The sequence below is a fragment of the Ischnura elegans genome, chromosome 12, assembly GCF_921293095.1.
Source record: "Ischnura elegans chromosome 12, ioIscEleg1.1, whole genome shotgun sequence".
NCBI classification, from domain to species: Eukaryota; Metazoa; Arthropoda; class Insecta; order Odonata; family Coenagrionidae; genus Ischnura; species Ischnura elegans.
Window position 1 is genome coordinate 93541991 of NC_060257.1, and position 19969 is coordinate 93561959.

General features: G+C 40.8%; 2 protein-coding genes across 6 annotated transcripts in view; one reads left to right on the forward strand and one right to left on the reverse strand.

Annotated features, from left to right (window-relative positions):
• Nucleotides 1-8253, forward strand: part of LOC124168921 (meiotic recombination protein SPO11) — a 131504-nt gene extending 123251 nt beyond the window's left edge. For 2 of the 4 annotated variants that reach the window (XM_046547317.1, XM_046547314.1), the window contains one exon: nucleotides 8123-8253. In XM_046547317.1, coding sequence (XP_046403273.1) covers nucleotides 8123-8182 — 60 coding nt within the window. In that variant the 3' untranslated portion in view covers nucleotides 8183-8253. Of the gene's footprint in view, nucleotides 1-5335; nucleotides 5684-8122 lie in introns of those variants that run through there. The other 2 variants (XM_046547316.1, XM_046547313.1) reach the window with 1 other exon arrangement.
• LOC124168923 (DEAD-box ATP-dependent RNA helicase 42-like) lies at nucleotides 5810-10826 on the reverse strand. Of its 2 annotated transcripts, none has more exons than XM_046547319.1 (2): nucleotides 10333-10826; nucleotides 5810-7021 (listed from the first exon to the last, which is right to left on the reverse strand). In XM_046547319.1, the coding sequence occupies exon 2, from the start codon at nucleotides 7014-7016 to the stop codon at nucleotides 5898-5900; it is 1119 nt and encodes a 372-aa protein (XP_046403275.1). In that variant the 5' UTR covers nucleotides 7017-7021; nucleotides 10333-10826; the 3' UTR covers nucleotides 5810-5897. The 2 variants fall into 2 exon arrangements, with proteins under 2 accessions (XP_046403275.1, XP_046403274.1); XM_046547318.1 differs by having other exon boundaries at nucleotides 5810-7025.
• Nucleotides 10827-19969: the final 9143 nt, after the last annotated feature.

Below are 19969 nucleotides of genomic sequence, written 5' to 3' on the forward strand. Positions count from 1 at the left end.
TGTGTGTGAAGCTTGTTATTCCATTATTTCAACGAATAGTAGTGAGGAAAGTCACCTGTGTCACTTGTGTGGGCTAATTTAAGGCTTTAAATCAGTGAATAAATAGTTGTTTTCATCATAACGAGCTCTGTTATTGTAAGTTGTAAGTGATGAATATAAGAATGTGACAGTGACTTCCAGTTTTTGATAAGAGTATTTGCCTATTTCCCACTATATTTTTATGGTATATGCTAGTGTTATGAAATGACTCCCAGAAACACTTTTTCACCCATTTAATATTCAGACTTCCTTTTTACATTCGTACACCAGCACACTCTCTCTCTCTCTCACTGCCCTTCCCCTCTTCCCGCCCCCATCCATCCCCTCGTGTCCACAGTCACTCCCCTCCTTCCCCTCCATCACAGTCCTTCCCCTCAAGTCCACTTGTCATTCCCCTCTCTCCCTCCATCACCTTACGGACCATTCCTCGGCCAACATTTTCGCGTAACAGCTCGGCCATCCTGACCGCCGAGTCGCCCTCGACTCTGGCGTCTTCGTCCTCTTCGGAACTGCTCGGCTCCTCGTTTTCTTCGCACCAGTGCTTCATCCGGTCGGCTGCAAACGCGGAGTGGAATGCCCGCTGCGTCCTCTCTGCCCCCGCAATGTCACCCAAAAAATACCGGTCATTTCCCAATACTGCCTTCACCTGATACGGACCCTTGTATTTGGCGGGTAACTTTCGAGTCTGCCCACAGCTTGCTGTTTCCCTAAAAACCAATACCATATCCCCAACCTTTACGTCCGAGGTGGTTTATGCCTGCTATCATACCTATGTTTTTGCGCAGCTTGACTCCTTTCTATCTCTCCAAGTGCTTGAAGTCTTTTTTCCTGTACCTGCCCCTTGACTTCAGGATCTCTCTGATTCTGTATTTCTAAGGTGAGCTTATTTTTAAGGGCCGTCCGAGGTTGGAAACCGAACAATAGCTCGTGCGGTGTACTTTTAGTGGTCTCGCTCTCAAGGCTATTGAGCGCCCATTGTATTTCCCTTATTTTCTTGTCCCTATCTTTCCCATCATCACGAGTAGTCATTGTTGTTACTGCTGTCAGGATCGTCCGGTTCCTGTCCCTCCCCACTGCCCTTCCCCTCTTCCCACCCCCATCCGTCCCCTCGTGTCCACAGTCACTCCCCTCAAGTCCACTTGTCACTCCCCTCCATCACAGTCCTTCCCCTCCATCACAGTCCTTCCCCTCAAGTCCACTTGTCACTCCCCTCTCTCCCTCCATCACCTTACGGACCATTCCACGGGTACACGGCGGCCAACATTTTCGCGTAACACTAGTACATATATTGTTAATGGATTTTCCTATATTATTCAAATAGGTTGTAGCTTGTGTGTGATTCGCGATCTCACATGTGGATTGTGTGCAGACTGTTTTGCTGTGAATTTGTACCGTAGGACGGATAGGACTACCTTCTCCGCTAATACTGCATTGCCGAATTCAACAGCACAGCTTACGATCGTTATCCTCCAGTATTACAAGTTTCTTTTACATCTCGATTTGCCGCCGACGTATAGTAATGATTTGTTTTAACAAATTCCATGAGGGTCGTGGCATCAATTTTTAGTGTCCTAAAAAAGGGCTGGAGTCCTAACACCCCATGCCAATGCCTTTTAGGTGGCTTGCAGGGTATTATGTAGATGTAGATGAATTTCAGGTGTACTATTCGAAAAAGCGGCAATGTTATCATCCATTTTTCTGATAACTAAAACATACAAAGTGAAATGCTTGTACTTCATCATCCCGATGCCGCGTTATTAATATCCCAAGTAATAATCGTGGCACAATAGCATTAGGAAAACTTGCCCAAGAATAACAGAACAAAATAAAGCGACGATGAGTGGCTAAATACTCCCTCAAAACAAATTTTGCAGCATGCACTCAGCGTATTTCCCAACTCCCTACGGTTGTTTAGGCACCTATGACGTCACACGTGGCCTAGGCAACGCTCGGGTGTCTTCGCGCAGTGGTCGGCACAGAGAAATTTTTCTCGATTTTAAATGCAATTTTTTTATTTCTTTTGATATTGAATGGAGAAACTTAAGGTATTTATGCGAGCTAATATATCCATTTAACTTATTCAAAATAGCTTTTAGACCAATCGACGACCCATGCAAGTTCCCCATTGCCAAGGCTCATTCCATTAATCTTTTGTTCTTCTTATGGTCTTGGTGCACCGCAAAGTATTTTTATGCAGAGCAACATTAGCCCGGTCAAATAGACATTGACCCTTGCGTAAATTCCCAACAAGCTGAAAATTTGCATGAACCTTAGGGATACCTCTGATGAAATACTGAAAGGTCCCCTTCGATCCTGTGTGTGGAAAAAATTTTATTCAAGGTCAAAGGTCACAAAAACTGGTTTTTTGAATTTTTTGGCCAAATGGTTAGTTTTATGATAAAAATTGCTCTGAACATAATTGTAGATCAGAAAATTATCTACTAAATTGTCGTTTTACTTTTTTCTCTAATATTTGCCGTTTCTGAGAAAAAGCCACTCGAAAGTTAGCTGGAGCAGTATTCTCCATAATATGCATGACTATATTTTTGTGCTCTCCAAACATTATTGGACACATAACATGCATATTGGTTACTAGCTCTCACCTGTCCCTCCGCCAACAATGGGGAGAGAGGGTTTAGTATTCTCCATAATATGCTCGCATTTCCTCGCCACCTATGTGGTAGTGTACAAGGCACATTTTTTTAGGTGTAGTTTCCCCAGTAGGTCTACTCCACGGTCTGTTTTAATCGTAAATCAGGTCTTATTGAGCTTCTTCTTATTTATTTCTTCTTCCTCTACATTCCCGTGAGTCGATGTAAATTGTTGTAACAACAATACATCATCTGTTTCGTCGTTGATGTCGGTATCTTCTTCTGTTGAAAGTTCAACGTTTGAACACGACTGGGCTTGACAACGGATGCTTGCCGTTGAACAAAATAAGCCCACTTTTTACTACTAAATTTTGAGCAACACCCTTTCTTGCAGTTGCAAAAAAATTAATAAAGGCATTAAGGAGACAGGCGTAGAGTATGGATTGGCTACATTGTGAATTAACTTCCAACCCCATTCTTCTGTATCCAGTGTTTTGCCAAGTCACACTTGAACCTGTTAATACAATCGATAAAAATTTTGCTGTGCAGAAGCCTATGTTGAAGGAAGATAAGCAAATTGCACACATTTTTAATTACGTAATTGTTTAGCAAAGAATAAGTGCAGGTGATTTTTGCTGAAGCTCCATAGACTGAAAGAAGAAAGCAAATTCTGTGAGTGATTGGAGTATTAAAAAATTTGTATGAGTCATTTTGAGGCAAACTGTCGATGAAAAAAACTGCAACACCCAATTCTAGCTGGGACTTGGAAGACCGAGGCATAACAGCAGTCATAATACTAGGACAAATGTTTGTACATACTGATTTCGTATTTCCTAAATTTAACCGTTTATCTTTTAGATTAATTTGCTCTAAAACATGTGTCAATGACTACGGACTAAGATTTTTTATATCTACAAACATTCAACCTGGTGGAGGATAATGAGAATTATTGATGGCTACCTATTGAATATCATCTCAAATGATTGCTGCCACAGATTCGAGGACCTTAAGTCACTCTTCTTTTCTTGAATTAATTGATTATGATAATTATCAATTAAGCATATAAATGTTAATTTTCCAAGTTTCTCAGTGATAATAACCTTATTATGTACCATATTTAATATCAATCGCAGTGTAACACTTCAATTATGAAGATATGAATTTTCGCAAACATTTGTAATTCTTCTTGTGTAGACTACAGTTGTCTCTACTCTCAATGTAGGCAAATATTTATTCCATGGCCAGAATCAATGCTTCATCTCGGGGACGACCAGTTTTACTTCCAGTGGGCTGTTTTAAAAAAGAAACTGCAATCATGACGATAACTAGCCTCAGCAGCTACTAGATTATGTTTAAGCCTTATGCGAGCGATAGTATTTTTAAAATTATTATTAGAACAAATTATTATGAGCTATTAACAGAACAGATTCTTTGAATGAAAGTGTAGTAACTTTACAAATTCTAAGCCGATATTTCTCAGCTCGTTTCCTTTCTATTCTTCACTCCGTTCATCGCCACAAAAGAAGGAATGCTTTTTAAAACAAAAATCTGAGTCATTTATGTGTGCTATTGTTTGAGGAGGACTTACTTTCGATGTACTGGATTGATCCTATTCATGATGTCTTTCCACTTAAGCAATAGTACTGCTCAAAGTGACATTTTTTTAGTTTTTCTGACATTGCACATGTTTTGCCACTGATTTTCGGCTTTTTTGGTAGTTAATGAATTCATTACCCCTTTCAGCACATGCATCAATCAACGTCTTTGAGCCTTGATCAACAGTAGCTATTTTACTTGCAGGCAAAGGTTATTTTACAGATGAAGTCATGCCCGAAATTTGCTAAGAACTAAATATAGCACAAATTTTAAGCTACAATTCTAGCAATGAACACATGTTTTCACTAAGAGGGAATAATCAAAACTAAACACTTTGTCCCGATTGTTGGCGGAGGGACAGGTGAGAGCTAGTAACCAATATGCGTGTTATGCGTCCAATAATGTTCGGAGAGCGCAATAATATAGTCATGCATATTACGGAGAATACTGCTCCAGCTAACTTTCGAATGGCTTTTTCTCAGAAATGGTAAATCTTAGAGAAAAAAGTAAAATGACAATTTTGTAGATAACTTTTCTGATCTACAATTTTTATTTGAGCAATTTTTACCATAAAACTAACCGTTTGGCCAAAAAATGCAAAAAACTTGTTTTGTGACCTATGACCTTGACTAAAATTTTTTGCACACATTTCATCACCTATTTGGAACATATTGCCTCAAACTCATATTTTCTCCTTTTCATTGATTGGCATTATGCTAAGAGACTAATGAAATATTAATTATTACGTCAAATGAAGTACATATAGGTTTGAAGATGTGTAACTTGATTAAAATTTTTCTCTGAAGTAAATATTTATGTCAATATGATGGCAAATCTGTTAGAAAAACAACTTGTTTGGCAGTTAAGTGATTCAGCTTACTTTTACTTCTAATGTATCTATTAATAATTTTTGCTTAATTTTTTGAAAAATTATTTAGATAATTATTATTGAAAATTTTACACTTTTCCGTGAAGGAATCTACGTCATTTGTAGGTTTTAAAGTGTTGCTAGTAAAATATGTCATAATTTCTATATTTTATGGTACTTTTCCGAAGTAAAAGGATGTAAGTTGAGAATTTCATATTGATATTTAATTTGCTTCATAAAGGTTGAAAAAATGCTGAAATATCAATGCAAAGCTGAGATTGAAGCTTTTCATTCGATCTCCTCAACATACATCACTGATGTCTATATTCCTGGAAAAATTGCTGCCAACAAAGCAATATAGTTATTGCAGTGAAGACCTGAGCATTGAAACATGCCATTTGGAAATATGGTTGATGAGAGGATTTCTTGGTGATAGTTACGAATTGTTACCATCGAATTCTTACTTTGTGAATGGAAGATTACTTAATCACTTATTTTGTTTCTTGTAAGAGATAACTATTAAAAGGGGATGTACTGAGGGTGTTATTATTTCTTTAGGGTTTCAGTAAATAAATAAATATTCTCATGACATTTGTACTTTAAATGTTAAATCAGCAATTTATACTATTCAATTTAGAAGTTTCTTTATACTCCTTTTTATGAAAAATGTAAAGGCTTATTTACGTTGGTATATTTTAGGAAATAAAAATGTAAGTATTGTCTCATTCCTTTTGATACAAGATTCATGAAATTTAATATGCAAGCAAAAATGAAAAGGTTATGATGATTGCATCCTAATTAGTTTACAATGCATCTTCAGCTCCCGCAATGTTGGTATGGTACTCTTGGGACATGTCAATGTCATACATGTCCAACAGCCACTCTAAGTCCAACTGTCCATCAGAGTTCACTCGAGGGGGCAGTGGTGGCGAGACACAGCTACCCGAGCTTGCCAAGAACTCCACGAGGCTGTCCATGATCAAGTCATCATTGTCCTGTTGATGTTGGGGCAGGGGCATGAGCTCATCCAAACTAGAGAGGCCCACGCCGGGCAGCATGCCGCTGGGCATGACGTTCGGTGCACCTTTGGGCGGCATCCTCAACTGCTCATGAATCTGCTTGTCCTCTTCCTCCCTGTAGTTGCAGCACCCCATGCACGAACTCCTCTCTCTCTTGGTGCTCTTAGCTCCTCCCCCATCTGCACCTGAAGAGCCCTCAGCAGCGCCATCCGCCTTGGACGCTTCCACTGACGTCGTGGAAGTGCACTCGCCCCCTCGCTCCTTGGCAATTGTGTCGCCATTGTCATCCTCCTCGTCCTCATCCTTGTCTTTGCCCTCTCTGCCCTTCTCCCCCTCCTCCTCCTTGTCAGCATCGTCTTCCTCGGCATCACTCTTGCCCTGGCCTTTGCTATCTTCCACACTCTGCTTCCTTGCCTTCCCTCCCTCCTCTTTCCTCTTCTGCTGGGCCTCATTCTCCTCTCTCTCCCTCTCTTCCTGGGCCGCATTTGTCTTCCCCTCTTCCTCTCCATCCTTACTGCTCACGCTATTCCTCCTTGACTCTTGCTCCTTGGATTTGCTCAGTGACTGTGAGCTGTTGCCCTCTTTTATGGTGCGCTGTCTTTTCGCTTGTGGTTGCTCAATGTCCTCATCATCCCTTGGCTCGAGTGAGCACACTTTCCTCTTTATACCCCTGCTGTTCCTTGTCTGTCTTCCTGGTCTAGATGTTGATGCACCTTTAGATCTGTCATGAATGAACTCACTTCTCCTAGACCTTTCGTCTTGAATGTCGCTTGACCGGAGGCCTCTTCTCTTTGCTGGTGGATGATCCCGACTTCTCCTCCGCGTGGACCTTTCAGGCGTTAGTGCTCTAGACCGGCTCCTTTTCTGTGAAGATCCTTTTCCATTTTTATTTTCTGCTGGCATTATTTCTGTCTGAATGAAAGGGTAAATATTGTAAACAGTACTTCAATCCTTAAACATATAGCAGTACTCTTGGTTGCTTTGCCCCAAGGGCATCCCATGCACCTACAGTAGTTTTGATCAATCTTACCAGTGGAAACAAGTTGTGTATTATGAAAAATGATTATTTTCCACTGTGCCTGCCACTTTCTTTACCACCTCATCTCACCAGAGGGCAGCAGAGTGGCTAGCACTATTACTTACCGATATTGTTGGATTAGAAACATTGAATAGGTACCATTGCTATCAATGTGATGTCCTTATACCTGAATGAAAGGTCATGTCATTACCCGTCAGGTGCTTTACCTGCAGTATTTCTATCACAGTGTGCTTGACTGAATAAATATGACCTCTACCTTGTCTTTTATTGTCCTATTTTGAAAGTCCGGTGACTTCAAATTTTATGAGTGTGTTTGGTAAGCAGGGTTGGAATATGTGGTGTGATGAAATTCCTGCATATTTGAAATGATAGATTCCTATTGGATTATATGGTTCACTGGAGACATGAGAAGAAAAAAGAATGCTTCAAAAATCCCTCAACAATCATGAGTAATTGATAGCTTGGATTGAAAGCGCAGCAAACACTCACTCTGAAAACCTCTGCTCAGCACTATGAGGCATGTGACGCTAGTGGTTTAGAGCTAGTTCCTCTTGACTCCTTACTAGGGATGGATGGATCCAGGTTTTTTCTCAGATCCAGATTCGGATTGGATCCTCGTTTCCGTCAATAAATTGATAACTCCTTATATTGACCGACATGGATCCAAGCTGTTCATCTGCAGTAAAACTATCCACTTCAGATACAACGCTTGGCCAGCGTCAAGGCTATTCATGTCTTCACACAAATTTATATCTGGGTTGCCAGTGCAAGGAGCCTTCTGTGAGGCCTGTGGATATGGGTCTGGTGAATCAAAGGTGTACCAGCTTGCTGGTGTATTACAGAAAATTTTTTCCTGGATATCCTTTTCTTTCTTTTTTGAAAATTTCTTAAGAGTGCTAAGCTCTTCAGCAAGCTCAGCGTTACTCTTGTTTGGATGAAAAGCTTAGTAAAAATTTCTTGTTTATTTCAGACTGTAAGAAGAACGTGGGAGGTGTTGGGATGGATGTTTCTTGTTTTGTCTAATGGATAACAACCTTTCTAATTCTACTGGATGAGAATTGGGGAAAAATTTTATATTCCAATAAAAATGCTGCTATTTGACGTTTGTATCAGTAATGCTTGGATTTTATGTTGGGAGAAAGAGCTAACACTAGACACTCTTGGATTCCACCAAGCAGTAGTACAAGCTCTCTTGCAGAAATAAGGTGTGGCAACTAAAACACCAGATGCTTAGAATTTCTCCTCTTAAATTCAACACAGAGCAAGAGCAGGTCATGGAGGGTGTTTAATTGTGGTCAGGGTAGAGGATGGAGTGCAGAGTGTCAGAATAAGACTTATGAAAACATATGTCTTAAGTGTAAAGTTCCTCTTCATGGTAGGTGTTTTTCTATTTATTGCTAAAAATAAATTCTATTTAAATTTATCATCCTACACATTCCAAATATTCAGCAAATTTAGAGCAACCCTTTCTCCAAGTGGTTATGAACTGTATTATAGTAAATGTTCCTCCTATAAATGAACTCCTTCAAAATATACAAGACAGCTTATCTGTAATAGAAAATTGGTGTGCCAGAAACAACATATCTGTTAACCCCAGTAAATGTTCTTGCATCACTTTTCATAGAATCAAATCTCCAACCATACATTGGTACTCTATTTCTGGCAGTGAAATCTCATGTTCCCAGAGCATGAAAGATCTTGGTGTCATGTTTTCCAGTGACATGGGATTTCATGAACATATTGACTACATCTGCAACAAGTCAAGCAAAAGGCTCAACTTTGTATCAAGGTTTTCTAGAGGCATTAACAACCCTTCTGCTCTACGTTTTCTTTACTGCTCCCTTATAAGACAACAGGTGGAGTACGCAAGTCCTGTGTGGTCCCCACACACACTTGGTAACAAGATAAGACTGGAGGCCCTGCAGAGACATTTTATTCTTCTGGTTGGTGTGCAAATGGGTTTCAGCTACGTGGATGTTCCTGTGGAAGACCTATCAAAGGATCTCAATCTTCCATCTCTTGCCCTGCGGTGTGATGTAGACGATGTAGTCCTGCTGGTGAAAGTTGTTTATGGCTAAGTGAACTGTCCGGAACTCCTACCTGAAATGTACTTCAGAATCCCAACAAATACAAGATCCCGCGAAACTTTGAGCAGCAGATACCACTCAACCAACTTTGACTTCAGCAGTCCTCTTGCGAGATTTACCCGCCTTGGTAATCAAGTTGCGACCGAGTGTACGACCTCTTCACAGAGTATACTCACTCAAAGAAGAGGTCACAGTATACTCTGTGACCTCTTCTTTGACAGCTTCCATCAAATCCGCAGGCGTGCCTCCCTTCTCCTGGCATCAGATCCTACAAATTAAATTGACTTTGTACTTTTTACTAGAGCAGTAACTTTAGAATTAATTTAAGAGTTCCTTCATTTGTCGACTTTTTCTTTTTCACTTTACATTGTCTAACCTTCTTCGTAGTCACACTCCCCTTTAATATTTTACTAACATAATATCATCTTATATTTTATTTTACCTGTAAATTGGCTGCTGCCGTTGATAAATAAATAAATAAAACTCCTATGTGGAAATCTGTGGACTAATTGGGAGAATGGCATCTCGGTAGCTAAAGTACTCAACCGGAAATTGGGGGGTCCGGGTTCGAATCCCGTCCAAGGCGAAGGATTTTCTCTCTGTGGATTTTCGCAAAATTTGTGCATTGCGAGCGACTCCGTAAAGTTATCACTGTGGCTAGTGCCGGTATTCTTAAATTAATTTATGTTGTTCTACGATTTTGTTTAACTAATTGTATGTAACAGTTAATTGAAATGTCTTGTTGTCCATAGAATTTATCATTTGTGCGTTAACGCAATAGTCACTTCTCGTCTGGCTAAATACTTCTTGCCGGACAAAACTATCATGACCCAACTTTACGGCATAATACGAGGAGAAATGGCGGTAATAATCATCGACGACCGGTCTTTTGATTTCTTGCTCTGTCGCCTTTTAGTCCGATAAAGAAAAGTGCCAACTAGTGCAAAAGAAGTAAAATTGTATGCGAGTACACTTGTTCAATAAAGATGACAGAGATGTATTTTATCACTATTTGGGAAATTATGCGTACTTAAAAGTATCCAAGAGAAAAAATAAGCGAAAGCGAAAAGACTAAGAAATTGAATTTACTTACATCTTGTTAAAAGGTTCCTACAAATTTCCTCGGTTCATTCATTGGCATCTTGTTTACATTTCAACTGGTCTCTGTAACAATACGGTTGCTGTTATGAAAATAATATATTATTGACAGTCTTTGCGGTGAGCGCTTTGAGTCTCAAAATTCTTCCATAGATGCGTATTTCCCGTGAATGAGGTATGTTTGGTTATGGCTGTATTAGCGTCGGTGAACAAATTCTCCTTTTCAGTCGAAGAAACCAATCCCTTGCATTTACTTCACCATCTACTAAGTGCTACTATATGCCCCTCTTGGTTCCCGTACTTTTACTTGGATCGTGACTTGATACTGATATAATAATTTTTCGTAATGAATCCCGATTTTATGAATAAATGTACGTAGGTGGCGGTGCGCATCCCCGCCGGAATATAATTCAAGAAACTATATATATAGTATAATATAAGATACTAATATTATAATCAAAGATTTGAGGTTTGGTCCACGGTGGAGTGGAATGCTACCAGCAGATATATAGCGTTGTGTATGTATGTTCATGGCGTTGTGAATGGATACGGGAGGGTCTACGTTTTTATATCGCTGCCGTATTTTTCTCGATGCTTCTTTATTTTTGCGTGATTTTCGTCCCAATATTTTTTTATTTGAAGAGAGTATAAACTAGTGTCACGTTTTGCCACATTTTTTAGGAGCGAATTCTAATACCCGGCAAAAGTTGCGTACCTGGATAGGTATTACAGATGTAGAAAACTTTTTTCCTAATAGTTTGAAATCTTCTGTTCGCCATTTTGCTTTGCAATTTCGTAATTTTTAACGAAAAATATTTAATGCAATTAATATATATATTAATTTTTATGATATATATTATTTTTATAATAATTAATATAAAATGTAATTAATTTGAATTTGGTTTAAGCTAGCACTCATTTTTACATTGAGGTATAATTCTGGGCTTTGATTAATGTTTAAGGCCATAGACGTAAGCTATATTTCTTTTAACCATCGAGAAAATGACCTTTTATCGTGTCCCCGAAAGCAGTTTTGTGGGGTAGGCTTCCCGCAATACGCCGCCTCATTTTACACCACGCATGCGATAAATGACACCAAAGCTCCGATAACCTATCGTTACCAAAATAGAATATTTTTTCGTTTTTGAGGTATCTGATTACGAATTTTACCCTTAAGTAAAATTTATTTATTTTAACAGGTCAAAACGCTTGCTAGCACTAAAAATGTTAAATTGTGTTCGGGAAATCTTGTCGCCGTGGAATCTGTCCAGTATCGAAAATTTGTTCGATAAATTCTTGCTGTGGCAAAAAAATGAAGTTTTATGGAAGTCAAGCTCAATATTTATGATTTCCTGAAAACAAGCCATCAACCATATACTGTCCTTGTTCTAAGTTACTTTTAATGGCTGCAGGCAAGATACAGAATGAGCAGGAGTTGGCGTGAAGGTTACCTTCATTATTCGAGCATTAATTGAGTTCCTGAAAAAATTTTCTCGGTATCAAACATGAATTATTAAGCTTAAAATGTGGAAAATTACCTAAATCACATGTTTTCGTAAAGAAATATTTTGGCAAAACCGAAGAGATTTTTCCTGACCAATGACCACATTTCGCTTTCGGTCTATCTGCTCTCATTGTCAGTATTTCGATAAATTTTTATGGAAAAGTTAAAATTTCAGAATCGCGGAAATCCTTGAGGGTGGCAACACTACTCACTTCCGTAGGCTGATTTTTTTAGTATCCCAGCATCGCCGATGTACGTGTCTGATTAGGTCGCAAGTCAAATTAGAACGCAGTCAATCAACTTTGTTATCAAGTTTTGGCAGCACAAAACCTGTTATAGCAAATTGCACTTAATTTGAGTAAGGTCAAATGTTTAATCGTATTGTAAATAATGCAAAAACGGTAACTAAAGATAAATATTGTGTAAATGCTTAGTATTTCATTTGGTTACTTATTTTTCAATGCGGAAAATAACTAAACGCCTTTGAGGACGATTGTCTTTTGTGCCGGGTGATGATGGCTGCATTTAGGTGCAGTTCCTTGCGTGATGGCATCCTGGGTACGTTGTGTCTTATTATCCCATTTTCTTTTCGTTCGATGTTCAAGAATGGGAGGCGTGGATTATATTGTATAGTATGCCATTCATGTGCTCTAGGAATCGAGGCAACGTTTCCAGGCCATGTGGCCACACAATGAGGGTGTCATCTACATACCGGAAAAAATGTTTTTGGCGGAGTGGGGCCGTGTCCAATGCCTTCTCTTCGATCTGCATTACTGCCAACCATATTCCGATGCGCGACTCGGCCATCGTCCTCAGGGCTATGAGTGTCGAGTGACAATTTTCCCTTGCTTATATAAAGTCACTCTGGTGGTCATGTGACTGCTGATTGGCTGGCGTGATGATTTAGCCTAGCATTTTAATGATTTTTAGCACGGGTTTCCTAAGTATTGCTCAACGCATAGCCGTCATCTGCATTGAGTGTGTCCTCGGCCAGAGAATGAGGTCTTCTGGGGAGGAGGTCTTCGAGGATACAACACACCGCGGCCGGGACTCGGCAATCTTGCTGATACGCCCGATCACCCGGGGAGGGGTAGGACAGAAAGGAAAGAGGCGCCGCCGCGATAGGAGCCCGACGACGCCTCTGGGGTTGGAAGGGGTGGGACGGGGAAAAACACCTTAACGCTACAGAAGCGAAAAGGGCCCAACTAGATAGCGAAACCTGGAAAAACCATTACTGTGCCAGCGATTTTAGAGGATTATCCTATGAGGAAGAATAATCCAACGATCAAATCGCTAGAGCCTCGGCCATTCAAATTTCAATGGACTCTTTAATAAATCGTTCCAAAAAGCCGTTGGATCGCCATGACGCAACAACGTTAAATCTTTGTACCGCCAATAATAGTTCGATGAAGACCGATGGATTACTGACTTTAACTATGACTTTAGGACTTGGGCGAAGTGTATTCTGGAAGTTCGTCATCGCCGACGTCGACTTACCCATCATGGATTCTCCCTTTGTCATCCCTTACCAGACTGTCACTATAAGCAGTTTTTGGACGTGATAGCAGTTCTTCCCACGGCTGGAAAATTTTTGAACTGAAGGGTTCCAGTGTGAAAACTGTCTGTTCATCTTACGTTGGGGGTAATGATGGAACCATGTAATGTCGCCACCCACTTAAGGCTAAAATTCATGGGCGTACCCAGCGAGGGGCAGAAGAGGTCAGTTGCCCCTTTCCCAGAAGGAAAATTCGCAAATATCTTTAACGAAAATAATATTTTTCAAGCTAATAATTTTAAAAACTAATAAAGAGCTGTTGCAGTTTCCTTAAATGTTGATTTCATTCACTTTTTCCATGCTTAAATCTTACCTACAACTTGGAGAACCGTGGCTTCCCCCCTAGTTTTGATCCTGGGTACGCCCTTGTTATAATTATTTATCAGCACACACTTAAATAAAATAAAAATACTTCATTTATAAATGAAAGTGAAAAAAACTTTTTGAATGTCCACAGTATTTATTCAAGTACGACGCGTTTCAGCGACTCATCGTTATCATCAGGCACAAGTGCATGACTGCAGTTGATGATTTCCTGGTCTCTTAGGATCCAGGTCAGCTTTCCGCCCCTTTCGGGCTCACAGCTGTTGTTGCGTCTCTTGCATGACTTCCCACGCTGGTGATCTATGGATCTTAATGAGGCTGGTGCTCGGCCAAACCCGTTGAGGCGATTGGTCTTTTGTAGGTGTCCCACCACATGGGGACGTCGGTAGCGAAGGATTTTATGGTTGGGTTCCCGCTTTCTTCTGCCTTTTCGAAGAATTTTCTCGCCGATTCTGTCAGCCTTCTTCGCACTGTTGGTTCATTGGCGATCTCGTAGACGATCTCCTTGGGGACCCATCTTGGAGTCTTGTTGATTAGGCGTAGTATTTTTCGAATGCCGATTTCCAACTGCTCGAGATGGAGCCGGACCAAACTGGGGATGCGTAAAGGATTTTAGGGACAATGACTGCCCTTAGAATCTTTAGACGATCAGTAACCTTGATATCTGAGGATCGTAGGAGTGGACATAGGAGGCCGAATGTTGTTTTCAGTTTCCTCAGCGTGCTTTGGATATGGCGCTTGTATCGAAGTTTTACGTCCAGCTGGATTCCAAGGTATGTTGCATTGTTTGACCAGGAGATGTTTCTCCTCATGAGGCGTAGATCCGGTGGCATAGACATTTTTTTACGTCTGCGGAAGAGTACTGTACCAGGGTTCCCACTCAACCGTGAAAACCTTAAAACCGTGAATTAGCCGTGAATTTCGTCAACCGTGAAAAAACCTGGAAAAAGCCGTGAATTTCGTCCTAAAACCTTAAAAATCTCTCAATCTTGATAATAATACCTTCCCAGAAATTTTCAACTTCGTTTGTGGCGAGCGCCCTTCTATTCATTGTGGCGAGCATCGTCGCATGGGTCAGAAAAGCGTGGTAACGAATTTTGCCTGAAGAAAAAGAAAACATCTTTTCCCAGCGCAGGCCTTTTCTATCCCCCCTCCTGAAATATGACACCACTTCAGGGGCGCCGACTTATAAAAAATATATGGGGGGCCCATATCGGATGGTCTTGCCCCGGGAAGAGGTTAAATTCAAAGTGTGTCGCAGCACCGAAACACTACCATGATTCACACCACTTCATTCAGTTAACCTGCTTAACCTTGTAATTATTTGTTACAACACTCATTGTTAAATTTATTTAAAAAGTAACTATCGTCAAACATGGGAAATAAAAATTACCAATATATTTTTGTGATTTCACAAAGCATAATATAACTTAATTATTCTCTTGAATTATTGAGGGGGCTCCGCCCCCCCAAACGAATCTTTGAGGGGGCTCGGGCCCCCTCAGGCCCCATGGAGTCGGCGCCACTGCACCACTTCTCATCAGCTTGTTTACTTTCCTCGACTGGCTTGGTTTCCCCTCCCTCGGTCACTGCTTAGTCCCCTTCCACCCAATTAGGCTTCCCACTGGCTGCAGCGACCACTTTCGAAACTAAATCTAGATGGCATTTGTTTCGAAAAATTTGAACGTTTATTCAACACCCTCAAACCTGTGATTGGAAGACCGCTAACCTGGACAACCTGCTATGCGCTGTGGACACTACGCTCCCTGAGTGTGAACCGGGCGACAGCGAGCTTTCGGCGCGTGGTTACTAATTCTCGCGCGTTGCGGCCTGAAAACGAGAGAAGATTTCCGCTTATGGCAACACAGCATTACACTATCTTCGCATGCGTCGACCAGGGCCTTGCCAGTTTTACGTCGCAGCCGGAAAGTTTGTGTGGAAATATTTGACGAGTGATAAAGTAAAGTGAAAGTGAAAATAACATGTTTCAGCAGGTATTTATTATGTCTTTATATATGTATTTCAAACCAAGTGAATTATAATGTACCTATTTGCACCTATCTAAGACAATTTTTTTTCCTCCTAACTCCTGCAGAAAAGAGGGTTCGTCTTACAATCGAATGCAAAATTCTCGACTTCAATCGGGTTGCATAATTTTCGTCGGAAAAAAATATGGATACCTGAGGTTGCAACGTAATATATATAGCTATACAACGAAAAATCAACGTCAAAAATACCTGAACAGTAATTTAGCTTATTTAATTTTGTGTTTAAGTGAAAAACTATTGCCATTTTAGGCAGCAGGTAAAGCGTGCGTGCAAATCAATCGCCGGGTGCACTTCTGCCATGTCCGCGAGATCGCCTGCTTTCCCCCTGGGTTCGGCTCCATTCAAGTTAGAGCTTGATCAACTTACAAAATTTTTGTGTGATTGATTACAATTTACCTAAATTTTAACCAGAGGCGGATCCAGGATTTCTTTCTGGGGAGTGGGGAGCACAAGCAAAGCCGTATCCAGGATTTTGTTCTGGGGGGGGGGGGCACAAGGATACCTCATGATACAAAACGAGCGCAATGATAATGTGACCGTATTCAAAATCTTGCATATTTTTTAAGTGTCTGGGGGGTATATGCCCCCGTGCCCCTCCCTAGATCCGCCTAGGATCGTAACGTTAAAGCCTCAATGCCGTCGCGATATATACTGCTACAAAGTCGTTCCATTTTTCCCAGAACAACAGTATGAAGGGAACATGATTTGCCTCTGATTAGAGAGATCGATTCAGTTTTGGTTTCAGAGTATTGCGGTAGCTGAGAAGTCATTACACTGCCGCTTTCAAAAGAAAAGTTATACCGTGGAACCTCGATCTATCGTTCCCGCATTGATCGTTCGCCGTTTCTGATCCCAAATAAAGTTCCTTATAGACAATGTAATTTTTTCCCGCATCTATCGTTCCCCGAAGTATCGTTTCTCGCATTGATCGTTTGAAGATCGTGGTTCCGACGCATAATTTTCCCGCATCCATCGTTAGACGAAAATGAGACGAAATAAATACAATGTGTAATTTTTGGCTAATAACGAATAGCACATAGTTAGAATCTTCCCCAAGAGACCATTGGGAGAAGCTCAGTGCCGTGGGAAAGTAACATTAGCGCATTTCCCAAGATCAGTTATCCCCCTCCATTCAGCATTCGCCTCCCCCCTTCTGACGCTTTCCTCTTCTTCAAAATAAAAAAAGGCCCCAGCTTGCGCAGGGATTGTATTACGAAGACCTTAGCTTCGAAAAAAATATCGAGTTACACGAGAACAATAGAAACGTGTTTCGCGCTCCCCCCTCTTCTCACCCACTGACCCTTTTCAGCCTAAATCCTTCAAAGTTCCCAGTTCCTGGAGGTCAACTGCTGCATGAGTCCCCTATTAGCCCAAAAGGTATCTAACAATGATATTCAGCAATTGCTATTATGCTTTTATTAGATTAAAATGTTAGTAATTTGCACGTAATTAAAAAAAACGAGAATAAACGCGATGTATTTTAAGCAAGGAAATAGATGAAAAAATACGATGGTGAATTTTGGCGAAACGCGATATCCTCGTAGCTGAGCTTCTCGACAGTTAATTCGGCATTTTGTCCCGGAAACATGATATCAGGTTGTTATCAGTTATCAATTTACGAGCTATACTATAAGTCTCACTTGTCAGAGTTACTGACGAAGGGATATCTTCTCAGGATTTTTGTTTCTCCCTACTAACAATCCGAATTCATCTGCTCATCTGGCGCTACGATAGTTAGAAAAGAATGGGTATCTTTAGGGTAAAAAATTTGATGGCGCAGTCATATGGTCACGCTTCGCCCTCTGCAGTATGCTCTGCGTACCCCCGTACGCGATAGCATCAGTTCCAAACTTCACCTCGTACGAGTGGTTCCCTACTTTCCAGGGTGGCTGGACTTCTAACCACCGAGTGTTTTCCATGTGGGTTTAATAAAGTCAGGTTTCATTTTCACTAGTTTAATTTTATTCGTCTTCGGACCTTGGCCACTCCGAAGAAACTATTGAGAACTTTAAGAGATGGACTGAAAATAATTGAACACGAAGAAAAGAATCCGGGCTAGATGCGCGTGAATATTGCAGAGCGCCTTGGGTTGTCCGCTAGCACATGAGGGTAGGGGTGGGGGTAGAGTGAGCTACCTGGAGAAAACAAGAGATATGAAGGCAAAGATCCAGATGAACGTGCCACTGACGATTAACGCAACATTGTTCACGCTTTACACACTACCTCAATTATATTAAAAATATATTCATAAGACAGGAACAATTCAAGTAATAGACTATTTTTGGCCTTCGTCATCCATCTCACAACCAGTCACTGTGCCGGCGAATGCGGTTGTTTCAGGCACAACATGCACATTGCTCTCGTGAATACGTGTACTGGAAATGGTGTTTGATGGATAAGAATTTTTACATCAGACTGAAATCCATGATAGCAGTGTAAATTCCGAGTGGAGAGCAAACATTTTTTTAGTGAGGTGGCGTTTTCCTTCAGGATTTTGAAAGAGATATGGGTCGAATCAACAATATGACCTATGTGTCTTGATAAAGTACTACTATTCCTGTTATTATCTAAAATATTGTTTGAAACCTTTAATTACTCGCCAAAATCTTGCGTTTCCTGAGACATAGGCAACCAAGCAAAAAATTAAGCATTGATCTTTTTTCCGCATTCATTATATAATCGTAACGTTATTAGGAAAAAAAATTTTTCCCTAGTGGAGTTCCAAAAAAGGAGGGTATCTTAGAATCGTGTTCGTCTTAGATTTGTGCTAATACGGCGTATGAAAATTTTCGATTTATTATATTCTATAAACAATTTAAATAAAATATTTTCCGTTAAATAGAATGATTGGGGTGGGGGAAATTCGGTTACTGTGCAACGTGCGCAAAAAACAATCTCTCGGCGAGGAATTAAAAAAGGACCTCGGGTGTCCGGACGGAAGAAGGTCCGAAGGGTATTCGGCGTCGAGGCAAGAGCGCAGTTGGGCTGGTCCTTTAGTCGGCCCTGAATTTCGTAAACGATAGATCACGTCATAACAGATATCACTTTTCATTGCGGCGTTAACATTCACGGCGTTTGTCGCGTACGTTAATTTTCTGTTGATATACGGCCAGTGATTTTCTTATTATTGGCTTATTAACGGACCGTGAATTTAGCGAAATTGAGACCGTGAATACCTGAAAAATAACCGTGAAAACCGGAAAAATAACCGTGAAAACCTGAAAAATAACCGTGAAAACCTGGAAAAAGCCGTGAATTTCATTATTCAGGTAGAGTGGGAACCCTGGTACTGCTTGTGTCTTCTCGGGATTAAGCGCTGTCCGCCATGATGCACACCATGTCGCTGCGGTGTTGAGGGCTGTTTGGAGCTGCACAAGTGCATGGTCTACGTCAAGAAGTCTTATATATGTACATGCGGAAAGGAGGGGGGTATGGTTATGAGCTGGTGGAAGTGGGAGAGGGGTTGGGGGGTAAAGGAGGAATCCTAACCGCCTCCCCACTCCTTTCCCCCATGACTCGGGATGCGACTCGGTTAGGATACGTAAGGAATTGGGGTTCGGTTGAAGGTTTTAGCGGGGGCAGGGCGAACAGCGGGAAATGACTAAGGAACTCAATGTCGTTCATGAGATTTATTTTGCGTTTCTTTCTCCTGGTGATCTCCCACTGCTCAAGTGCGTCGAGCCGACGTCCTTTATTCTCGAAGGCAAATATTTTTGGGTTGAAATTGCACGAATGGCCCTCGTTGATGAGCGGCTACCTGGGATTTAGTGTCTTTCTTTTCATGACATCTTCTATGTTCTGCTGCCCGTACTTTGAAATTGCGGCCTGTTTGACCTATATATTTTGCGTCACACGAGTCACAGCTGATTTCATAAATGCCGGATCTTGAAAGAGGGCCCAATATATCTAACGATTTGTCGAATAATATTTTAAGTGTCACTGGGGAACAAAAACAAAATTTGAATCGGTCACTCGGGAAGCACTTAGAGACTTTGTAGGACTCTTTGCCTACATATGGTAGTTTCACCCACTTCTTGATATTTGAGGTCGGCTTAAGGTCTGTGATTTCTTTGATGGCCTTCTTCATACGTGAATTCCGTACTTGAATAAATACTGTGGACATTCACAAAGTTTTTTCACTTTCATTTATAACTGCAATATGTTCCACAACATCTCGCCAGACACCGTTGAATAAAAATAC